Source organism: Artemia franciscana, unplaced genomic scaffold (assembly GCF_032884065.1).
Source record: "Artemia franciscana unplaced genomic scaffold, ASM3288406v1 PGA_scaffold_62, whole genome shotgun sequence".
Lineage (NCBI taxonomy): Eukaryota > Metazoa > Arthropoda > Branchiopoda > Anostraca > Artemiidae > Artemia > Artemia franciscana.
The window spans coordinates 376580-402392 of record NW_027062701.1 but is presented as its reverse complement, the minus strand read 5'-3'; the positions used below and the strand labels follow the sequence as shown (position 1 = coordinate 402392).

Here is a 25813-nt window from a genome sequence, read left to right as displayed (position 1 = left end):
CCTATCAGATTGCAGCCTAGCGTCCACTAAATCTGCTGCATCGCTGGATTGGCCTAAGCTGTCCCACTGTAGCTTTTGTGTACAGTTATGATCGGATTTCTTTATGGTTGTTCTTTATGACTGAGGAATAAAGAAGTTCCCTAATCGTACCATGTGATACCAATGAACCCGTTTCTTGATGATACTTGTTCTCACTGGTCACTTCTAAGGGAATGATTTTTAGCCTTGGTCCAAGTTTGGATGTAAATTTGCTTCTTCTTTTTCTAGGGAAGGAGCAGAGCCAAAATTTTTACTGCTACTAAGTTTGGTACTACTGATTTTACAGAGGATAAACATCTCAGACTTGAATGAAGCAAGAAATTCAATGATTGAGCGCCTCGTTGATATCTCCAGCCATTTTATTTCGCTTTGTGAAATTCGTTCATCCTGGAATTTATTAAACCGCTTCAGATCAAAAATGCAAACTCTTTCTTTGAGGTAAGTAGGTTTTAGAATCCACCTCGATGAGGTTATGATGAATCACATTTGGACGGTGCAAATACCTGAAATACCGAATGTTATGAACGAAGCGGGTGGAGGGATACGACAAGCTCCGAGAAGTGGCTTCATAAATTGTAAAGCCTCTGGATTTATGATCTATAAGGTTTTTGCCAGGACCTTCTCCCACTAGTATGTACCATTTCAGATACAAACCTTTCAGACCTAACAAGACAAACCATATTCTCTATGGTTACAGTGGCAGTTTTTGGAACTTTCTAAATACTGGTTTAAAGATTAATTGGTGTAAAGCCATTGAAAGTATAATTTGCTTTTAAAAACTCTTTTCTGGAATTTATCCTTCTTTATTATAAAAAAAGCTATATTATCATCATGCTAATGACCTTTGATCCTTTATCATTACTCTTAATAACTTTCAACATGTCTATATTTTTTATATTGAGAAATGAGTCACATTGAGACGTAAAAAAGGTTGTGACTTTATTTACTATTTTTTTTTTATTTTTACAAAGATGACTGGAAAGACAAATAAAAGTTGACTATTGCTTAATATATAATGATATTAATTCGTGGAAGTCTTAGCAATTTTGATATTTCAGTGTAGTAATTATAAAGAAGAAATTGAATTGAAAACATCCGTAATATTTGGCTTCTTTGGGGCAAAAGCCATCCGAACCCCCATCCTAAGATATCTATTCCATATGTAGTGGTTTTTTTCGGTGTTTTCTCATAAGCAGAACTTGCACTGTTCAAAATATATATTTTTTCCAATTAAACTTAATTGACATTAAAGCCATTTAGAGGGTTGGGGATTAAGGGGATAGAGCACCAATTCTACTTGTAAACCTGATAAGCTTTGTGATTTTTTTTTTGTCGTTGGTATCATGACAAATAAAAAAAAAAAAGTAGAAGTCGATCTCTATGGTAATACATGAATATCAGAGCGAGCGCTCAGCTTTCTTAATATCTGAATCTTTAAATTTTTTTTTATGATTTTGACCGGAGCTTGTGTTTTGCTGGATCTGACGTAAAATCCTTTAGGCCCTTCTCCTCTACCACTCAAATTTTCAATTTTTTCTTCCCACTCTTCACCTTTCTTTCGCCGACAGTACCTAAAAGTTTCAACTTCATATATATATATATATATATATATATATATATATTATATTATATATATATATATATATATATATATATATATATATATTTCATCTAGCAGTACCCTCTCTCCTTTGCTATAGTTCACCGTCCACTTGCCTCCGTACCCCCTAAATATTCCCTGAGCGTTTCAGCATGCTACCCCAAAGCGTTGCCAAGATATTGCAGATACTTAATTTTGACAATCTGGAAAAGCACAATTTCTTTTTATGTCCCTCGCTGTTTTACTATGCAGAGATTAGAAGTCATATAGAAGCGCATAATGAAAAAAGTATCTATGGAGCGTCCTTCGATTTACTCAGGTTGGCCATTTGTTTTCAGAGTAGACATTGGGAAACTCTGGGAATCTTAGTCTAGCGTACAACTCGTAAGAGCTCGTAGCTGATCGAGACAAAGCATGGCTCTCTTTTCTAGTATACTGTACCTACAAGAATTGGGTAATTTAAGGAACTTAGGGTCATTCCCCTAGGGCTTTGAGGTTGATGTCAACCCTTTAAAAAAGAAATTACAGTCAAATTTTATGTCTCATGTTTAACTTTTTTGTATTTTATGTTTAGCTTCAGTTTCAAATGGGTTTGTTAAATTCTTTAATTCTAGGGTTTTTTTTTTGCAGAATAGGGGCTTTTATTCTGAAAACGGCGGAAAGTCCATCGACATTTTCTTTCCATTGGCCAATTTCTGTTACTTTTAATGTCAGTAAACTTTTGGAACATATGCTTTTGCTTCATATTAGTAAACATCTGTATCTTTATTTTAACCGACGACTTGGCTTTAAGCCTGTATTCAGCTGCAATTATATGCATCAGGTTCTTGTCAATCGTCTCAACATGTCCATGACAACGATTATGCCTGCTGAATATTTACAAAGCAAGAACGAAGTTGTCTGTTAGACGACAGGGATAAAAACGAAGACCAAAACATATACTCTCTTGTGTGCGTAAGAAACAAATTGATCGTTATTGTACGATGGAGAAATACTCGCTTCTAGTACCCTTCATATAATATCACATGATTGTTCCTGCTTAGGGATTTGCTGGGTGTTACGGGCACTCGCAAATTGAAATCGGACAGTGTTTGCCACTCAAGATTTAGGTGCTCTTTTAGGATCAGATGTAAATTTAAATTCATTCCAGTGCTTCTAATCCAGTCTCCCAAAAACATGTTTCTTAGTTTTGGTAATACATTGCTTTCCTCCGAGCTTTGTTTAGTTGATATTTTGTTCTACGTTGCCGAATCAAAAATTTTAGAATAGGGACCTTTAAGCCGAAACAGAGAAAAATTACAATTTAGACTTTCTTTTCTTAGACTTTTGGGAAAACTGGAACTTGTATGTGAAGCAACACATACAGGCAAATACAGTATTAGATGTCATGCCTTTTTGGGGGGGGGGCGATAATAAAAAATGTCGGGGGCGCAATAATAATAGAAAATTGATAATTTGAATAAGAATGGCTCATAAATTTAACAAATTTAACCATTTTAAAGTGGATGGGTCCGAAGCTGCCGCATCCAGTGTAAATCCGTGTATTAGTAAAAATTGATTTGTCGCTCGATAAGAGGAAACCTTGGCTTGATATAGTTATATAATTAATGCTTGCTTAAGGGATTTTATTTCAACATTAGTTTTTTTTTTTTTTTTTTTTTTTTTTTTTTTTTTTTTTTTTTGAGGCGTCGCTAATGTTTGATGATAAGTTACACCGAAAAACTTCTTTCTCATCTGATCAGAAGTACTAGGAGTTTCGTGATAATGTCGTAATATATTATATAATATCGATAAATTCGCAATAGTGATACTTTGTGTGGTCGGTATCTGCAAAAAAAAAAAAAAATGTAAGAAGAACTTACTTAGATAAGAAAAGTATTATAGTAGTTTGATCAGCAGAAAAATTCATCTATTAAAATCGACTCCAGGAACACGCCGCCGTTAACCCCTTGTATGAAATTATAATTGTTGTATTTTTGTAGAGGAATGGTGCTTGTTACTCTGGTATTTTACTATATAACTAAAATTGTTCGGAAGCTGAGTCAACCAAGTGAGATGACAGCTACAGAAATAGAAAGTCTACAGACCATAAGTCACGCCTGGGAAGAAAGATTGAATTTTGTCAGGAATAATAAGACATTTAGTGACTTTGCATCTGTGATTGAAGATGGCATTAGATTATCGGAACGACATTCTACTTTTAGTCAGTGGAAGGAATTTTGGTTTGTCGTTTCGAAGCCTTTTAAAAGCCGGTATTTAACTTCTGTTTGAATTTTCATTGATTTTGTTTTCGTTGCGCATTTCACGAATAAACACTATAATAATAGAAATAGTCTTTGATTGATTTTAGGTCCAAAAATTAGGCTCGTGTCGTTGAATTTTGTTTAAACCTGTTTTTCCACGGCGTACTTTATGAGAAAATTTTAAATAGTATTTAACTAATCCTTGACCAAGAAAACACACTCCATATTTTCATTGATGGCCTTTTTTTCTTTTCTTTTCTTTTTTTTTCTCAACTAGTCTTATAACGAAGCCTTCGTGGTGGTGTTCAAAACGAATCATTCAGTAAAACACCCTTCAAGCTTGGGTGTATTTAGCATTTTACTCGACCGAGGGTGGGATGGTTAAAGCATGTTTTACTCAGTTTTTGAATAACCCCTTCCCCCCCTCTCGTGCTCTAGCCAAACTTATGCTTACAAAATAACCAGGACAATTAATGAAAATCCATAGAACATAGTATTTAAATAATTTTTCAAGTATTGGCTTAAATATTTAAAGTAGTCAAATGAGAACTTGACTTTTTTCAGATGAATAAATTGCAAATTGTCTCTGTTAGTGGGCAAAATAATTTATGCTCTATTTTTACCATTGCAGCACACTTAATAATCCTGAAATCGCTATTATCCTTGGGGTAAGTTTCAAAAGTATCATCGGCCACATATCGCTCCCATTTCACTCTACAGAAACGAATTGTGTCGTTGTATGAGGGACATTCTACAGAGGGAAATTTTCCGCACCTCTTTGGGTTCAGTATTCTGAGAAAAAATTTCACTATGTAAGAAATTATGCCCTTCCAATTGTATTCATCCCAAGTAAATAGCTATTCTGTCTCTAATGAAATCTGTTACTCCTGGAAGTTATTTATAAGGAAATATTTCTGTTCTAGTGGCTTTAGTATTAGCAAGTTGCTACCATAATTCAAAGGTAGCTTAATCAAAGTTAGTGTGTAAATAAAAAGCGAAATCGTTTTAAATTGCATTTCTTCTTGTTTGTCTCTGCTAGCTCGAATATTTTAAGTAAAATCAAACACACGTAAAACATTTATTTGACATGTAAAAAATCAAAACATAACAATTAATTGTTTTATAAAAATTGCCAAGAAGTTTCAAATGGCTGATTGAAACTCCTTAAGCAAAGCCAGACAGTAATTGGCAGTGTTTCAAACATGTGTTCCATAAGATCCTTCTGCGTTCTGGTTTACATGTGTCGTAGCATGAATCTTCTCATCCCTCACTATGAACGAAGCTCGCAATCTCTAAAAAATTGAAGTCTATCTGGGTTATCGTTTAGGCATATATAAGATTTGTTTTTATACTTGTTTGATTTTTATACAGAAGCTTTCTAGTCACGTGATTCGTCCTACACCAAATAAATTAGAATCCGGAAGAAGAAAGTTCTCTGAGGTGATAAATTAATTCAAAAAGCGATCTAAATCTTTTTAGAAAAAGGGCTACTCAGTAGGACTGAAACAAGAAAAAGAGAAACAGATACCGGTCACCTGTTCAAACTTCCCAAAACAGTAATACCAGGAAAATATTCCTAACAGACAAAATAAAAGTCTCAAAATATTGCATCATGTAGGCTGTTGATATTGATGGAAAATTTCAAGGACATGTCTTTCCTTGGACCAGATGGTAAATCTATTAACCATAAGCCCAGGAATGAAAAATAGTAAGGTTGAGTCGCTTCTTGGCAATTCACTTTCCATACGTCCTAGGGCAATGAAAACCAACCAATAGTTCTAAGAAAGTAAAGGTAAGGAACATGACACTGGAATATACAGTCCCTACCAGTGGTGCGCACACCCTTCCTGTTTATCTTCCCCAGATTTTCTAGTTGTCCATTTAGATCCGTGTCGACTCCGGTTTAGCTTATCTAGAGTAATGCCACTAACCAAAGTTCCAAACCAAATAACCATCGACACCTGGACTCGGACCCTAATCCTAACAGACATGGTAGATCTAGTCTGGTGGCTAACCACTCGATCCTCATGATTAGCAGCATAACTCAAACTCAACAGAAGTACGACCCTAACTCAAATAGAAGTACGAAAACAGTAAACATATGCAAAGCGTTAAATTTTCTACACTAATCCCAATTGTGTAACTTTTATTAAGTTTAAAGTTAATTTTCAAAAGCTAATGCAGCGAGATCTTGCACAGTTTTAGAATAGGAAGATAAGTTATTTTACGGAGGCGGAAAAATCCGTAAAAGTTGTTAGAATTAACGATGTCTGTGTCTGGTGAAATTACTACAAGGATTTCTGAAAAAAAACGTCCTCCCTTATGTTTCTGATGCTATATTTTATCTGATGGATCTGATGAAAAAACGCAGTTAAAACTGCCATATTTACACAGTTGAAGCTACCACAGTTAGAATGAAGTTAAAGCTACCAATTTTTTTTCCAACTTAACAAACAGACCCTGAATACAAAAGAAACTGGTAATAGCCTTAGACATTCTAGTTTCTTGACATAACGAACTTAATTTTGGTACTTTACAGAATAAGTAATAAGTTTTTTTTTTTTTTTTCATTTGGGGTCCTCGCATATTATTTAATCGGAATTTGCTACTGTTCTACACTCGAAATTGAATACTATATAATTTAACATCAGCTTCGTGGACTTGTCAGCCCCATCCAAAATACTTTTTTACGCGTCTAGTTAAATAAAAAAAATCAATTAAAAGGAACAGGGGGGGGGGGCTTTACTTCTTGACTGTTTCCAAAGTTATGATATTGGTAAGTCTACCCTGTTTTGTCTCACGGCTCGGGGATCAAGTTGAAAATTCCAAGGAAGGTTTTGTTGGGGGGGGGGGGTACAGGTTCACTTCAAATGTTGTGCTGAGGAGGGCTAAAACAGATTTCTTCCGATCTTCATAAAAACGTACATGCTACGGTATTTTTTATTTTTATGCCAGTTGCCCGACGGGTTTCACTGCTAGTTTAAAAAATAAACAAATACAAAGAACCTACTTTTCTGAGCGATCCTTTTTCTGAAAGTATTTTATATATCATATAAGTGGGTATACAAGCCAGAGGGATGGCTGTTAACGTCCATCCAACATGTAATGCCCAGTACGGATACTTGTAAGTTGCTGTGTCCAATTCAACTGGCTCGAATATTGAAAAACAAAATATTATCTGAAACAGAAATTTCACTTAGTTTGTCTTTTCCTTCTGTGTATTAATTTAAAAAAAAATGTTTTTCTCAATGAGAAGCTTTTCAAGGAAAAGTAAAGAGCCATAAAATAGTCTATCCCTGTAGGAATAGAGGCAAATAATATCCAAACCGAAAACGAAAAGAAATAACAATCAATGGATAAATGAAACCCTAAGCGAACGAAAATTAAAAACAAAAAATCAGGTTAAACATAAAGATGACGGTTAATGCTATAGATAAATAGTCAAACGAACAGAAGTTAAAATAGATAATGAATTTGTATTCTTCCTTTTTGATCCCCCTCTGTTTTCAGTGGGGGAAACTGTGCCTCTTAGTAATTTTTGCACATTATGATGCTCTTGGCCCAAAAACTTGCGGCTGTAAGTTTCAAAGTGAGCAGGGACAAAAGTTTGTATGCCTCTACTCAGGGCAAACCTACCCCCCTCCCTCCTAACCACAAAATGTTTAATGCTACCTGAAAATTATGGGATAATCCTACACTAAAATGAAACCCAAAATTAATAGGAACAAGTCATCCATCTTCTATTATAAAACCTGTGCGCAAACAATTGAAAATTTAAATTATATACGGCGCTTGCCTCTGGGGATGTGGAGTCACACCATTCCTGGATGCTTTTTTATTGGACCTTTTAACTGTTTAAATAAAATGGTCACTTCGAAATTTTGTTCGGACGTCTTAAGTGGCCAGATAGCAAAGAAGGGCATAAGATGCGAGCTGGAAGGCCCACATCCTGTCGCGGGCTGGATGGATTCCTTTTTATGCACTTTCCAAATAAATCCACTAATAATCAAATCACTTGCAAATAGACCCCCTACCCCTTCTCATGGTTCCATATTTAGCCAAAGCAATATCTAAAAACTAAAAGAAAACATTAAAATAATGAAATTCTAACTTTATAAATATATGTTTTTATTAATCAGACTGTCATGTTTCCTTCCATTATTATACATTTATTAAATGATTAAATAATATTTTTATAAATTAGACACTCAGATCACACACGGAGATAAATTACAAAGTGTAAAGATATCCGTGCCAACTGAGAATATAGATGCTAGAAGGTATGCCTGCATTGATTTAACGAAGGAATATGTTATTTGCGCTATAGATGGAACCATCAGGTGGGGAGGGGATGCATTTTGAGTGAACCGATTACTATATTTGAAAAGAGCACACAAAAAGAAATCGAGTAATGTGTTCACCTTGTCCCTATCTCAGTTATGAAATCTCTTATACATTGACCAAAGATTTAGGTTTATGATTACTCCTTCTATACGATGTGGCAGAGTTAAAAAAAAGTATGTAACGCATCAAAAGTATATGGCTCATTAGCATTTGGATTGAACTATTTTAATGATTTTTAAATGAAAAAAGTCAGTAGTAGAATGTTTCTTGAAATAGTGGCTCAAAGTTTGCCCAAAAGGTAGTTCGACAATTTTCTTTTACCCTTATATCCGAATGAGACAGTTGGCGGTTTGACTTTCAAACCATCAGGGGTTGTACCACAGGCAGAAGTAAAAACATTGTTCATTCATGAGCAGTCCTGTAAAATAAATTCAGGGGAAGAAGGAGGGACAACTGTTTGAAAAGAAGTTGATTGTCTAAAAAGCGCCATATTTTTTGAGATTGTCACAAAATTCTACACAGTTTTATTTGGTTGTCTATGCTTACGGGACTAATACCCCTCCCCCCCGTCTCCCATGAGCATTCGTAGTTTCTGCTCTTATGCTAGCCTCTACGGTAATATCGCTACAGAATATTACGTTATTTTGTCACCAGACGACTGGCTGAAGATAAAAAGTACTGGTTCGAAAATAAACTGCCGTCAGTTATGTCTTTTATAATGGTTCATCACTTAGGTTTATCTCGTTTCGTCTCAGGATGAATTTAAAATGGAACTTTTCGTTGTCAAACAAATCGTAAAAGAAAAACTCTGGCCCATTTGGTGCTTTGAAAGATTAATTTTGATACTTTCGCTCTAGGAATTCTTTTAGTACGGCACCACATGTAAATTAAAAGTTGTGTCATCTGACAATGACAGACGTGGAAACTAATTAAAACGAAAAAACAGCGACATTGCCCTTACTTTTGCTCTGTTTCCAGAAATGCGGGAGTAATTTGATCAAATAACACGAGACTTACAAGTATAAATATTGGACTGACGTACGTCCAACAAATTCTCCAGAAAATGCCTGGACGAAAACCAAGCATTTCTTCAATGTCATCTGCAAATCGTTCTGTTCCATAAAACCAACTGACACCAATGGCCTCAACAAATACAACAAATAAAATTGCGATGCTTGGTCCGTAGGCGTTAAGTAGCTCAACTAGGTATGTGCCTCCCTGAAAAATAAGTTCCTTGATATAAAGACTGTAATAATGCCCCAAACAGTTTCTGTTCTAATGGTAAGAGAAATCACCCATTTGGTGTTTTCAACAAACAACAAGATATTGTAAACACTCGTGTATGAAAAAAAAAAATTAAAATCTAGCTTTGCAAAATTGACAAAAGGGACCAAAAGATTCTATATGGATGAGGACAAAGAAGGCGTAGCTCTTGAAGATAGAATTCACAAATTTATTTATGAGAAACAAATGGACCAATAACTAAGTTCAAAAAAATAAACGAGGAAAGAAACAGTGCGTTCATACATAATATTCTCTAGTAGTCCCATTGCTAATCCCCTAATTTGATGGAAAAAATTATCTCTAAACTTGAAATAATTAGTATACCTACTAGTTATTGTAACTAAATTTTATATAGTTTCTATTTAAATTCTCGCTGATAACTCTTCCATCTCATTTTATGTTCATCAAGTTTTTAGATAAAATACCAAAAGATTTATCAAAATGTACATATCTTTTAAGGGAGGACCTTTAAGTCCGCTGTTAGCAAATATTTATGTAGAGTATGTAGAAACTTTAGCTATAGAAACATATTTTTTTAAATCTAAATTTTGGGGTAAATATATGGATGATGTTTTAGTTGTTTGGAATTATGGGGAATCACAAATTTAAGGGTTTCTGGAACATTTAAATAATTTGGGAGGGGAATTAGTTTTTATGATTGAAAAAGAAACAGGGAATAAGTTACCGTCTGGATATTTGGATCCATTGAAATAATAATGAACTAGCTTTTTCAATTTATCGTAAACCGACTAACAACAACCCATGTTTGTCTTTCGCCTAGAAACTCTTTTTCAAGCCTCCCTCCACTCATTCTGGCCTTTGCCCGTCGTAGGAGCTCTCGCTCGCGCTGGTTTCAATATTTATATAAATACAAATATATTTGTGCAGTTGTCGTTATTGAAAATAGTTTCAATACAAAAAAATTATTAATGTAATGTCATTTATGCAAATACATCTTTTAGTTCGTGTCACTCTTCCATGTTCTGTTTCTTTTCTTTTTCAGTTTTTTTAGCTTAATTTTCATTCTCATGGCTCCAGGATTATGTGCAGAAAATTTCGAGTTTATAGCTTAAATAGTTTAGCTGCAAAATTAGGAACAGTCAGACAGACTTCTTGTCCGTACAAGAAGCATTTGAATGGCAGACCTTATGAGAACGAGAGGAAAGCAAGAGCAGTAGAGCTGGTGTTGAAGTATGAATTAAGGAGATGCGAAGCGGAGACCGTGGGTAAAGTCGCCGAGGATAAAATAGCCGTGGATAAAATGGCCGAGGAGCATAATAGTAAAATGTTGTGTTGGCATGTTAAGAAACTTATAGTCGGTATGGACTTCTCCCATTTAGAGATCAAAATGGGGCCTCAATTAGTGGTCAGTAAAGTGTTAAAGAGAGATGGGCGAAACATTTTGAGAATTTTTGAAGCCGTGATAATGTTGTTAACGTGATAATGATAATGTTTTCTATAAGTGATACAGAAAAGAATGAAAATGTTGTGACAGTTTGGAAATGAAAGAAGACTTATTTTTGCGAAGAAGAGTTAGGGACAGTCATAAAAGGATTAATAAATAATGTGACCTCAGATGCAGATAGTGTGGAAAATCAGTTTTTGAAATATTGTGGCTGTAAACTTGGAAACAAATTACTGAAGATTATGGATATGATCTTTGATAAGAGGGAAATACCTAGTGATTTTAGGAAAGAAGTAAAGTGATGAGAGTGAGTGTAGTAATTATAGAGGCATTAGCTTGGTTACTTTAGGAAGGAAATTATTTAGTATGATGATACTTTTTAGACTTACAGATGCTGCAGGTAAAGTTGTAAGAGAAGAACAGTAGGGTTTTAGGAAGTGGAGAGGATCTGTTGACCAAATTTTCATTCTTAGAATAATATTTAAGAAGTGCGTGTACTATCAGACCCCTTTGGTCCTCTGTTGAAGTGAGGAATTCCTCGGTCAAAAGTCAGGTTAGTAGCTTGTTTGGTATTGAATCAGGAGTTAAGCAGGGTTGTGTTCTACCTTCATTTATGTGGATAATTGGACAGACATGACAAAGGCTATGAGAGATCATGGAATCAACTGGGAAGCTAAAACTCTCCTTGACTTAGATTATGCAAGTGAATTGAGCGCTTTAGATAAAAATCCTATGAAAATGAATGAATTTTTGAAAGTTTTAAATATTCAGGGTGCAAAACTAGGTTTGAAATTTTACGTCAAGAAAACTTTAATTTAAGGTTAGGCTAGGAGTAAATGAAGATGAAGAGGTGATGCTAAGCAAAGAAAACATCGACCAAGTGATACCTTCACTTACCTGGGTAGTATTATTAATAAAAATAGTGGTCGCTTCGAAGACGTAAAAAGTTCAGTAGCCCAAGGCCCAGAGTGTTTTTTCAGAATTGAAAAAAGTTTGGAAAATATGTTTACGAACCAATTCTCGAATTTGAAGGACACGGTAATGACAATGGTTAAGCATGGTTCTGAAACGTGGCCGCTTCTGAAGACAAAGTAAGATTTGTTAAATATTCTTCAGAGGGATTGTCTACGGACAGTTTTGTTACTCGCTTGACTTACCGAATGCCAAACAACGAGCTGTAATAAAAAAATGTGGTTCTATCCCACTTTTTATGGCCATAATGAAAGAGAGTCTGAGATGGCTTGGACACATTTTTATAGAAGGAATGACAGAATACCAAAGATTGTTCAATTCGATCATCCAACTGGGGCCAAGCGAAAAGCAGGTCGTACCTGAATGGAATGGGAAGAGGTCAGAAGGAAAAATTCAAAGGGAATTAGAACTTCTTGGGGAGGAGCAAAGAGTAATTCTCTGAAGAGGTTTGGGTGTAGGAGGAGCTTGCGCAGCTGTGTTGGCCTAAGGTGGCTTGGGGCTGCAATTAGTTGCTAGTGACAGAGATCATAAAACAGGATAAAACAGAGCCATTCAGCAGTCTTATTCCCTTATGAAGCTTTCTTAACTTATGTCTCTCCTCCAAAAAAAGGGTGAATGACCTATAATGTTTCTTCGTAGAATGTGGTTACATATTAAGACCTCATATTTTTACTCACATATGTTGTAGTGGGTAGAGCTCCCAGAAATATGACCATTAGTAAAACTGCAACAAAAACCTCCCGATTTTTTCCAAGGAATCGAGGATATTCATCACACAGTCCGGTAATCATGGCCTCTAGACCTCCAAATGTGCTATCAAGACCTAAAAAATATAGATTAACAATTATGCGAAATTTAAAGTGCGCTTTATTGACACAAATGTATGTGAAAAACCCTACCTAAGAGACATAAGTTGAAAAGAATTAAATTTTTGCTATTTCGCTCGTTGATTAACACCAAAGGTGTAGTCAGAGTTTCTGGATGATGGGGGTTGGCTCCAAGGTAGAAGGGCTGCTAGCCCCGAGATTAACGGTTTCGGCTCTCTGTTATAAAAAAAATGACTTGATTTCTTTTTTTCGTTTTTTTCTTATTTTCCAAACAAAAAGGTACTATAAAGAAAATTAAAAAGTTATATTATTATCCTAACGATATTAACAGCCTACTAACATTTTTAACCTACAGCAATTACAATGTAGGAATAAGTGAAACCTAAAACGAACAAATATTAAAATTAATAGTTAGTTCTAACTTGAATCCAACAGAAATTATCACAAATAATAATGGGGTTACAATTATTCATAAGCTCTCTCTAGGTTAGAATGGTCATTTGCACTTTACTGGTAATAGTTTGTATTTTGAATGGTGTATTCTTATTGGTCACAATATCAACACGAACAAAAAAGCAAATCTCTATGATATCATTGTTGCACAACTCCGACCTATCACAAACAAGAGTGTGTCACAATTGCATTTGGGTTTTATTGAAACCGATGTTTATTTTGAACAGTGTGGTTTTTGTTTTTCAAAAACTCAAGAGATTAGAAGAATGGAAAAAAAAACATTTACTAAAATAATTGCAATAACGACACTTAATTTGATTTTTTTGTTTTAAAAGGATACTTTTGTCACAACTTTCCTTGCGAATTTAGTTAATCAATGAATACTCTGCAAACGAACATTTGTCATTTTTTAATTTGTAATTTTTTTTATTTTCTGTTTAGTTTGTTGAAGCCTTATTATGAATTGGCTAATCAACAAATTATTCACCAACTGCTTTTATATACAAAGGAATCTATTTAAAAGGAAGAAAGTATCAATGAAAATGTCCTGCGTTTCTGAATTAATGAAACTAAACTGACTGTTTTAAGTAGTCCTAAAATTATGCATGAAAGATTGAATTCCTCTAAGTTTAAGGACTTTTGAATTTTCAATGGTATAAATGACTGATGTAAGCGTCAAGAGGATACAAAAAAGTTTTTAGGCCAATTTCTGAGGGCCCGTACTACTATCCTAATTTTTTTTGTGCATATGGTTCCCTTGGCCTAAGAATTCCCGAATCAAATTTTCTAGCCGTTCGGAGAAAAAAGTTTGTCAGCCAATTTTGGAGCTCTCCAACACCCTCCCACTTCCAACAAGAATATATAGCCCCTTGGCCCAAGGAACAATCCTTAGAGTTTCAAGCTACTGGAATATCCAAGATCAAACTTGTCATTCTTTTACTATTATAAAACATTATCTGTAAATAGTGGTCAATTACTTAGGATAGGGCCATTACTTCAAGAACCATTGTTACCATTTTCAGCGCCCGAGGACAATGTCGGTTTTTGGCCCCACCAGCAGCATCCTAGAAAATCATAGCAAAACTCAGTTTGGTGCCCTCTTAGAGGCTGTATTCATGGATAGGCGTCCCCCTTGCTTTACCAGCTTTTAACCCCTCTAAAGAGCACTAGAACTTGCAATTTCCAATCAAGTTCCCTTTCAAGTTTCTATAGCCACCTCTAAAACAAGAAGTAGCCGAGATAGAAAATCATAGCAAAACTCAGTTTGGTGCCCTCTTAGAGGCTGTATTCATGGATAGGCGTCCCCCTTGCTTTACCAGCTTTTAACCCCTCTAAAGAGCACTAGAACTTGCAATTTCCAATCAAGTTCCCTTTCAAGTTTCTATAGCCACCTCTAAAACAAGAAGTAGCCGAGAAAGAAAAATAATACACAGGAGGCACTTCCCTCTTTGGTACATTCTACTCTCTGTATATTTATAGACTACAGTAAACATCGCTTCCTACATGCCCGTCAGAGACGGCGAGGGTATATGATTCATGCCTATGATTATTTTCATGCCTATCATAGTCGTGAAAATTCATTATAGCATTTTCATGCCTGTGACGAATTCCAAGACAAAGCCCATCAACTTTAAAATAAAATGCTCAAGTATTGCTAATTTTGTGCTATCTATTACTACCAGAAAAATTTGTATAAAAATTTTTGGGCGCCCGATAGGTAGCTGTAGCTGCAATTCGGGTTCTTTATTATTTCCCAGTTCCGTTAAAAATAAAGAAGTAGCAAGAAGACTGCAGGCGGGATAAGTCGCTTGTCAACCATTCATCTAAGCTTTCTCCCTAGAATTGTGTCGAACCTCGTTTTCAAGAAATCACCAGATAAGTTTTCCGGACCTACCTCCCTCGAGAGATCATTCCAAACGGATCTTACGAAGCATTTCTTCAGTGTGGGGGTGTCTCTTCTTGCAGGCAATTCGAAAAACTGTATTTTTGCGTTTTTTCAAAATTGATTTTGCAAATGGCGGTAAAGGCAACGATAACTCATTAGAAAAAGGCCTGTAGAAGCGCTTGCAGAAAACGGCTATTGATACCACATCAAATTTCTCACTTAGACGTTGTAAAAGTACACGATTTGTAATGCAGCTCGCACTGAGAGCCTTTGTTGTGGATCCTGCAGAGTGGCTCCAGTAGGGTTTTACGAGCCTATGAATAAAGTTTGTATTCATATCTGCAAAACGATTAATACTTGACCTCTACAAAGGGATAATCGAGTTTGACAGAGGGCTTATTGATGCAGTTTCTTATCGATTGACATAAAGTATTTCTGAGCCAGGACTTACCAAGTGTTATTAGGAGGAAGAAGAATATGATTGACCAGAATGAAGAGCCACTCATTGTGGCAATAGCTTCAGGGTAGACGACGAACACCAAACCAGGCCCTAAAATAATAAAAAAGATTTACATGTTTCTATGATTCCAGATCTATAAAGTCCTTTTCATGCATCCTTTTTTTTAGGTTTCGGTGCTAGAGTACTTTATTAACTTTTGGTTCAGGAAGCATATGAAAATGGGGGGGTTAACCAGAACAAACCACTAAAGATATTTCTACATAAAAACCTGGTCATACACGAAAAAAAAAAGAAAAGGAGACACAACAATCATGCTACCCATGCTAAAACACGATTTTCTTCGGTTTTCGAGATGGGGAACTGGGAACCTCGAGTTAAAGATTTTCTTGCCATGAAAAATTGATTGGTAGTCCTACGAATTTTATTCTTCATTATTTTGTTCCTATGTTTTGCGGGACAAAATGGCAGAAAACGGCACTTAGCTTTGGTAGCATCGTGTACTTTTTATTTGATTTGGTCTTTGAGGAATTTCAGACTCTATTTTGAAATCCTAAAAGAAAAATCTTATTATAATACCAAAGCACTGTTCAGTTAAATTTGGGGTAAAAATCGCTGTTTTCAATATGGTTTTACGCAAGAATATTATTCTTGAGATAGTTTCTTAAAAAATTCATTTTTTAAAATTTCATTTACTATGGATTGTGGACTGTTGCTCCCATGATCACTTGATAAGACAGAAGTAATATTAAGTTTGTTTGTAAACAAAGAAAGATAGAATATTCCACAAGTACGTAAAATCAGCATGCATTTTAACCTTACAAAACAACAATAAGTCAGTAGATCCATTGGAAAACTAGGTAATATTCTACTAGTGTCTGCCAAAATTCTAATTGTAGTAACATTAAACGGAAATTCCAAGCTATGGCATTTTCCTTAAATAACAATGTTTGATTGCGAAATAATTTAAGAATTTTTTACATTCAAAAAACTCGTTTAAGGAAGTTTTTGACTATTGTACAGTAAAAATTTAAGTAATTTTTGGGGAATGAAAGCTAAAAAGTCTGCTTGAAATATTTGAGGAAAAGCGTTTTTAGGGCATTATCTAGTGATAAAGAGAGCGCCGAGGAATATAGAATAGTCTTATTTATACAAGCTACCACAGTTTAGAATAAAGTTCCAACTAAATGGCGCTAGCACTTACAACGAAAACAAGAAAAACACTAGACTATAACTTATTAAACACTGATATGTAAAAAGGAACAAACGAATTGGCGAAACGGTTTGATCTTGGAGCAGGCGTTTCCAGTCTCACTTTGCTAGCTGACCTTGATTTTATTTTGTTCTTCATAACTGGTGGTAGAATCTCTCTATGTCTTTCACTGCTAAGAAGAAATTGGCCAAATATGCAGATCAAACCCAAACGACGTTTGTGAAGGGTCGGTAGTTGCAGAACAGATAATGCAAAATATAACTTAAATATGCTTCTGAAAGAATAACTTTAAATGCTCTTTTCTGTAGTGACTCAAGTTGGTCGCTTAAGTACCTTGTGTTGTTGACTAGAGGGCCCCATACAGGGCAAGCATACTTGAGAATTGGTCGGATGTGTGTAAGATAAGCCGTCTTAAGTTGGGACACAGAAAAACCGAAACGACGTAGTAAGATAAGGGTACGAATCGCACCATTTGCCTTTATAGTGACACCAAGAATTACAGCCAAAGATACACTAGGATACGGGGGACTGGCAAAGTGCCTCTTAAGAAGATTAAAGCGAAGGATTTTGGTTTTTCCTTCGTTGATTTGAAGGCTGTTGCTGGTCTTCAAAGTTGCTCGTTATCGCATCACTGAATTGGGGAATTGCCTCAGAGTTTTCGATGAGATATTTCAGAAGAACTGACAAGTCGTCCACGTACTTCAACCTGTCCTTATACTCAAAAAGGACAAATTTTAAAACTGCTAAAAACAACAGCACTGCAAGTTTTGTGCCTTGTGGGGCACCACACGTGAGCTTAGCCCATTCGGAGTTGATGTCTCCAGGGAAAAGGCTGTTGATGAACTGGAATCGGTCTTGCAAAAAATCGATCTCTAAAGGAGAATGTGCTTACATGCACCCATTAGGCATAAATTTGTCACAGCTATGAAATGGCGAATATATAAACGTACATTAATGCGAAATAAATGGGTATTCCACCTGGAGAAGATCGACAATCGCACTTCCTTGGTCAAACCACTCGTCGATAGACTGATACATTCTCACTAAGTAAACAGTTGTGCTGCTTCCTTTCAAGCATCCGTACTGATGTGGGTCAAAAGAAGGAGAAACCTGAGACAAAAGCTCGCAGTATACAAACGTTTATGTCACCTTAGACAGGTTCGGAGTTATTGAGATAGGTCGGAGTTGGTCGCAAGGTTTGGGACTCTTTACTTTGGGTATGACGCAAACTTACGCTCTCTTCCAAGCGCTAGGGAACACTTGCTTTTGGAGACACTGGTTAATAATGGAGGAGAGTGGCGTGGCAAGGAAAATAGCGAATTCACGTAACAACTTTAGTGGAAGCTTGCCAGGGTAGGACACATAGTTCCTATTCAGCGTCTATTCAGCTTTGGGTGTCGTTTTACCAGCAAGCCTTTATACTGACGAATGCCATTTCTTTGGATGTTTCGTAAGTGAGGGCATAATTTTGTCCAGAATTTTGAAGGCGGCAGCGCGTCTTAATTACGTCCTTGAGGTCGCTTGTGATCCATGGTTTACCAGTATCTGTAACAGTAATGACTTTAGTCGGAAAACAAGCATGGAACTTCTCCTGAAGTAGGCTATTTAGCTTACTGACTTGGATATTGATGTCCGTCTCGGAGCAACTGTCATCAAATTCGTAGTTGCCGATCCAGCGACCAAGCGTAGAAATCGAATCTCTTATTAGCGGACGTATAGTAGTTTTGACTCGTTTGGTTTTGGGGATTGCTGAATTTGCTTCCCAGAAAAATTAAAAAATGATCCAAATTCTGGAGGGGTCCTAGGGACCGATGTGCATCATAGACGTCTTTAAGGTTCGTTAAGATCAGGTTTAGTATGCTGCCACTCTGATGGGTCGATATTGCGACCACTTGCCGCAAATCCAAGACACTGGAAACCCACTGTTTGTTTGTTTGGTTAAAGTTACCAGCAATCATAAAGGCAGGAGAGGCATACTTTTGGCGCATTTTGTCTACGAAAAACTGTGTATGCTCAATAAGTTCTTTCCTGTTTCTGGTACTTTCAGGTTAATAGACCAAAGCGACTATCAAACACGAGAATCTTCTTGATAAATGTATTGGTTTACATTCCGTCCACAATATCTCATGGTCGTAGTCAATTGGATCACTTAACAGCTTTGACGGTAGATCATCCTGAAAGTAAAGTCCGACGCCACCTCTATGACGATTCAGACCACGGTCGCGACGAGTATTAAAGTAGCCAGTGTAGCATTTGATGCGCGCTGACTCAGAAGTCAGAATGTCCCAGCATTCACTTATTATTGTGATTGAGGCCTTGTTCTCCTTGATTATAACTTCGAGTTCGTCGGCTTTATTGTTCAAGGAACGCGCGTTACACACTAGTATATTCGGCAGCTTTTGTTTAGCTGAAAAACATTGAGGACATAGAGCAGACGGCGTTTTGTCACAGTCGCTAATCACAATCGGTTCTCTATACCAAGGAGTGACCACAGGTAGCGTTTTATGAGCAGTTAAGTAATATGCTGGTACTAGGCAACTTGGTGTACGCGGCAGGGCTTTAGTCTTGGTCCTAATGGAAATTAACACTGGTATCTTCATCCCCTTTTTGAGTCTACCTCCACGTTTCTCGCAATGAGAGCGTTTGATAGATGTTGTGGCTATGGTAGAGCCATCTGGTGACGCTTTTAGAAGTCCAAATTGCACCAACCTACAAAATGTCGATGGCGCTATCACCAAGCAAAGGTGAATAAAGTTCAAATAGGGCGATCTTCTCGCATTTAATTTGCATGACAATAGCACTAAGCAAGGTCAGGAAAACTAGTTCATGACCAAGCGAGTAGATATTAACTCTAAGGCAAGTGACAAAGAAGATGCGGGAGTTTGGACAGAGGACATTCATAGCCTTCATCGAGTTCAAAGCCGTTTTTGACTCTGCAGATAGGAAGTCGCTGTGGCTCATATTTGGAACAACTGATCTACCCAACATACCACAAAAGGATGCAGATACTTTGTTGGCTCACTCTTACTATCCGGCATCGAAACTTGGCGAACAACCACCATGACTTTGGAGAAGCTGGATATGACTCAAACCGGAACAGCTCTGAAAGATGGAGTGACTCTTCTGGGATGATTTTCTCAGCAACGGCAACCCCTTGACCCGTATGGTGCAGATTCCATTTTTTCGGCACGACCACGTGGTCGTCCAAGAATGAGATGGTTCAATAGTGTACATCAGTTCCTAAGCAAGGCAGGAGCAAGATTTGAATACGCACCCGCGGTGGCTCAGGACCGGCTGTCCTGGCGGATGATGGTATTTGCTATTTCGACGCTGGTGCCAAGTTGGTAGGAGAATTAAGTCAAAGTAAATCGATACTAGTAATAGTCGTGGGCACAGTGAGGATTTAAAGATTGGAGTAGCCATTTGCATAATATTTTTTCACAGTTTAAATATTTGGAAGAATTAGAAGATATATCCCATAATTAGAAGATATATCCAGTATGGAAACATTACCACTTTGTCAGGTTGAGTAAGAAATGTCAAAAGTTTTTCAGAGGTCAGTTTTGGGCACAGGTTTGAATGATGGTATCAAAAAAAAAAATAGGAAGGATGTAAAATGTGATTTAACCCCGCTTTAAATGGTACAGTTAAAGAAAAGGCCTAGAGACATACATCACGCTTTACGATGGAAGAGTAATAGGTCGCCAAAAATCGTACATTTTGGCGACCCATCTGGAGTTCACCTAAAAAGAGGATATTCTTAAATTGGATTGGAAAAGGTCATAAGAAGGACTTAAAGGGAAGAACGTCACGTGGAGGACTAAAGAGTGAAGTTCTGAACAAAAGGGAGCGGAAGGGGAATATTTTTTTTTTCACATTGTTTTCCTTCTTATTGGCCTAGAAGATAATTTTAATCGGCTACTTGTCAATATCTTGTTCTTACCTTCAGATCCTACTTTGTCAACAGTAGTTCCTTGCACCTGTGCCATGTAGCCTAGAACGCAGAATATTACAAAACCAGATAACAGACTTGTTAGGAAATTTATTCCACTTGTTATTACAGCATCCCTGGAAAAAGGCATATATATTATTCAAGTGAGCCTTGTTTGTCGTTTATACGTTAGAGTTTTTTTTTGCTTGTTATCAGAATTGTTGCAATTTATGTACCAAGTAGTTTCTGTAGAATTAAGGAAAGCAAATTATTTATTTAATCTGTTCATGCCATTGCCTTCCTTGTCAATAAACAAAGATTTTCCTGAAATATTTAATATTATTTTACTTCACTAACTAAGGGTCTGAGCATATTCGCCGCAAGTAGTGGGTGAATGTTACTGAAAAGATCTACGCCATAGAGTGTGATCACATAGAAATTCTGATGGTGAGAGGTTCCTTGGCTTCTGAAAAAAAATTCTGAATTTCTGAAAGAATTTCAGAAAGTATTTTTATGAGAAAAATACTAACATATATATTGAGAAAATAATGTTAGCTTTCCATTGACTTCATAAAAATTTGGTCTTTCTTGATTCCAAAAATAATTTGTCTTTCTTATTTTCTGTAGCCTTTTTTTTACTCCAACATACAACAAAATTAGTTTCAGACTAGCAAATAGAACTAGTTTCAAAACATCGAAACAAATATCAAAATCTTAGAGGTCTAGGATTTTGAAAGAAATTAACCTTTAGGATTTTGAGCAGAGTATTTTAGAAATCTGGAGTAAAATCTAGTGACACAAAAACAACGAAAGAACAAGAACTCCTGTTTAACGATTTTATTAATTGTTTGATTTTGTTTATTCTAGACCCGTGATTCCCAACGTGGGACGCAGGCCCCACTGGCAGAGCATGACAATATTTTGGTGGTTCATGGGCAGGAAGTGCACCCTTTGGCTGACTATACTTCAGAGCCTTAATTAAAAAAAAGAAAAAAAATCATGTGAATATCATCACATTCATAAACATTTAAATAGCAAAAACGATAAACGATAGCTTTGCAATGACGTCATTCATTGTATAAAAGGTGTTGTATCCTGACAATATTTTTTTTATTAGTATAAAATACGCCTAGATATCGACCCGAAAAAAGATACCAAGTAAAGGTTTAAGCTTCATTGTGGTAATTACACGCAAAAAAAAAAAAACATTTTTTATATAATGAGGGGGCATCAAGGTTTTAGGAATACTTAGGTGAGGCAAGGCCTGAGATAAGTTGAGAACCCCTGTTCCAGACTCGTTGTTAGTCACCTTAAAATTAATTGGGCGCGCAAGGATCCTTGTAATTTTGATATTGATAACTCAATTTAAGGATAGTTAACCATAGTACGGTTGTATACTAAGAAAAAAGGAAAATATGTTTTGAAGATAAGGGATAAAAATCCTCCAAGGGCATTGCTGGTGCATAGGGTGTCAAATTAACGTTTTAATTACTTGGTCTTCTTTTTCTTTTTACAGAGAAAAGTACCATGCCTGTTACCTTGTTCAAGTGGGTATTGACCTCTGGGCCTGTATAGGCAAGCAGAGGGTCAATCCATTATGCTGCGGGAGGGTAAAAATACGTTTAACCATCTAAAAATTATCGCTAGCAATACTTTGGGCAGTGGTGTTAAATTCAGATATGCATTCTACGATTTCTGAATTGGCTGTATATTTAAAATTTTATTTTGATCAAAGTAGATAAAAGAAAAGACAAAATCGCATTCGAAATACGTAAATCTATGAAATACATTATTGTGCTGGCCAAATAACAATCAAACAAATACAGAATTTCTATAAAAAAACAAGTAAAAGTTTGTTTACATAAGCATTCCTACACAGCTATGTTCTTAAAATACTTTAAACAACGCGCATATAATGTTTCTGTTCACTTTATTTTTGGGCTTTATTTTGTCTTTTGCTACCAAAAAACCTTTTGAAGGGTGGTTTGAAATTTGGTAATAAACGTAAGAAATCTATTAACGTCTTTAGTTTTTATTTTTAGTATCTCATTCAATTCTCAAAATATTCAACAGTTTTGGTTGTATCAGTTTGCATAATGACCTGTAGATATAGTAAATCATGGTAAGTTTTTCTGTTGCATAAGTAATTATTATTCGCTGTCCATACTTAATAAAATGTTTTTGCTGTTTTACTGTTTCTTTAGTCCACTGAACATTTATTCTTGTTCAAAATAGCCATTATTAATGGTAAACAAACATCTTTAAGACCGTTTTCTTCTTCTTTGTATCTCTGTGACTTGTATTTAGTCCATGTTGTCTAATAAATAATCTTTTTTTAAAATGCTAATAATAATACCTGAAGCAATTGTTATGGAACTTGTTGTAACTCGCCAAGGCTAGCAAAGTACCAAATCCAGGTCCCAACGAGAAAAATATCTGTGATGCAGCATCTATCCATACCTGAAAAAAAAAGAAAGAAAAATAGCAACTATATTTTTTTTTAGATGAGAACGCGACTTGTAAACCATTTAATAAAGAGACTTAAAAATTGCTAGTGCTGCTCAGGCAATAGTTTCTGTGGATAGTTTTCCTTCTTGCAATATGTTTTCCCATGCTACGGTTATTATATTTGGCAAATCCCACATGATCTTGATTTTCTCAAGTGTCTTCTAGAGAAACCTTCTGGGAGGGTCGGGTGGTCAATATGAGTATAGTTTATTTACAGTTGTTATTGGGGGATTTCTTATTCAGAACCTGTCATTCCTTTTTTCCTAACCCCAAATCCTATCCAGCAGGTGCGATTCCTTTTTGGTAGCTAGTTCCGGCGACAAGGGATAGGGGGTATATGACGACAATGGCACTGAGCATAGGGGAATACGACGACAAAAGATTAGGGGTCACTTCCGAAGACAAGGGATAGGAGATATACTGCAACATTGACTTGGACCATCGAGTATTTCCTATGACATTGTATTGGACCTTTCTGACGACATTATGTAGACTATTTCTACGATACGGGATAGGGCCTTTCTCACCAAATTGTATGAGACTTTTCTCACGACACTGTGTAGGCTATTTATCAAACCCTTTGTCTTGTATATAAACATGTGTGTTCCCGAGATGCAAAGTCTAAACCCTATCTGACCTTTAACCGAGTTATAGGCCCACGCAAGAATTCCAAGACATTATTCTCTGGCTAGGAGACATATTCCTCCCCCCACTGTGAACATATGTTTTCCTGAAAGGCATGATTTTAACCCCATGCAATGATTTTATTTCCTCCCTGAGAGAGAAACCACCCACAAACAAAACAGCATGCCATAATATCTTTTTCAATTGTAACACCATTATTTTCCAAAGTAAAGGCCATTATCTACAGAAAGAAAGAACATTTTAAGAATATCATCCATTTTTAGTTTTTATGCCTTGTTCATAACAGCCAATATAAAACTAGGTCGCATTCAAAATGTTCCAATAACCCTTTCGCAGAATTAGAAACATCTGGTAGGAGAACAGGTTGAACCGCGGGTTGAAGCTTGCTTGGAAAGAAGGTGGCATTCCATTACAGAATAAGCAGCAGATGTCTGCAACCCTCTTTAGCGGGCCTATCTATTTACACGATGATTCGGAATGAAACAGCGCTTCGAAACAAAGTGGCATACCATTACACAACTCGCGACGTATATTTTGCGATAACATTAGATAATCTGCTTATATTAGAAGTTCAATCCCGTCTTTTTTTATACACGAAATGGGGTTTTACCTTTTGCGGTATATGAACATTTTCGGGGACCTTTAGATTTCCTGATATGGTGTAGCTTTACTGTTGCATTTTTCTTGCTAAGTGTTATTTTTTTTCATATATCTAAGAATAGACGATTATCTTGTCTTCTTTCTCCAAGTTCTTTTTCTGACACACAAACATTTCAAGATTTACTCGAAAAGACATACTTCTTCTGTATTTTCACATTTTCTTTATTTGACTTAAACTTGCGATAAACCTAGAGTAAGGATACGACCAGGGATTTCTCTACATACATAGCTTGGGATCATCAACATATACTAGAAAACACGGCCGCTACGGGATTTGATGCGCTACCATTACATAATCCACTTATGTTAGTAGTTCAACCTCAAGTCCTTTTTTACACGATACATGGAGTTTTACCTTTTGCAGTAGAGTGTAGTTTTCTTATCATATTTTCTTACAATGAACATTTTGGCCTTTGCATCGTATTTTAAGGGTCCTTTACATTTCCCGATATGCCGTAGCTTGGGTCAATAAATCTTATAACGAATGAAACTTAAATTGAATATGCAAATCAAGCTTGAAACGAATAAAAATCTCTACAAAAAAAAAACAGTTTGGGTTTTGCCTCCTTTTCCCATTGTAAAAGTCTAAAACCTACTGTGTCATTGGGGTTTTGCTGAAAACGGATTATACTACAAAAGTTTTGCTTTGTACTTATTACAAGATTGAAAATAAGCATAAATACTGCAGTAAAATTAAATTTTGAACTGATGAGCTTTCAGCAATTAGTAGCATTATATATCAAATATTCAGTTTAATTTTATTATTTCTTTCCAAGACTGTTCAAAACAAATACAGCTCCACTACAAACAAGATTTTGGATAATACTCCCTTCCCTAACTGTAAAAGTCTAAGTCCTACTACGTCATTGGTGCTTCATTGAAAACGAATTATATCATAAATATATTCTTTTCCAGTTATTGCAGCATTGAAAATGAACACAACAGCAAAATGAAAATACAATTACAGTGAAATAAAATCTTGAATTGATGATCTTTCAACAATTAATAGCATTATATATCAAACATTCAGTTTGATTTTATTGTACTTTCTAAGACAGTTCAAGACACATTTGGTTTTCAGTAAACCACCAATGAAGCATTAGGTTTTAGAATTTTACAGTGAAAGAGAGAGGCAAAACACAAACTCCGGTTTGTAGAGACTTTTTTGTTTCAACCTTGATTTGCATTATCAATTCGAGTTTCATTCGTTTTAAAAATTTATATTAGTACCTATTGTATGTTTCTTTGCTATCACTGTTTATTTAGTTTCTGTTGGTTTTGGGTTTCATTTATATTTCAATAACAAATATTTTTGTTCGTTGTATGCTTTATTTGCATATTCACTTT

General features: G+C 35.8%; 2 protein-coding genes across 6 annotated transcripts in view; one reads left to right on the top strand and one right to left on the bottom strand.

The window, feature by feature from the left end:
- The window catches only part of LOC136042080 (ectopic P granules protein 5 homolog), a 152052-nt gene extending 148083 nt beyond the window's left edge, over positions 1-3969 (top strand). For all 5 annotated transcript variants that reach the window (XM_065726975.1, XM_065726973.1, XM_065726972.1 and 2 more), the window contains exons 31-32: positions 268-477; positions 3622-3969. In XM_065726975.1, the coding sequence (XP_065583047.1) occupies positions 268-477; positions 3622-3910 (499 nt within the window). In that variant the 3' untranslated portion in view covers positions 3911-3969. The remainder of the gene's footprint in view (positions 1-267; positions 478-3621) is intronic.
- A 977-nt stretch (positions 3970-4946) lies between these two features.
- The window catches only part of LOC136042082 (sodium-dependent serotonin transporter-like), a 79948-nt gene continuing 59081 nt past the window's right edge, over positions 4947-25813 (bottom strand). Inside the window, exons 8-14 of the mRNA XM_065726976.1 lie at positions 23010-23113; positions 20666-20790; positions 15504-15602; positions 12565-12710; positions 9244-9444; positions 6893-7060; positions 4947-5174 (exon numbers count right to left, since the gene is read on the bottom strand). Coding sequence (XP_065583048.1) covers positions 5079-5174; positions 6893-7060; positions 9244-9444; positions 12565-12710; positions 15504-15602; positions 20666-20790; positions 23010-23113 — 939 coding nt within the window. The 3' untranslated portion in view covers positions 4947-5078. The remainder of the gene's footprint in view (positions 5175-6892; positions 7061-9243; positions 9445-12564; positions 12711-15503; positions 15603-20665; positions 20791-23009; positions 23114-25813) is intronic.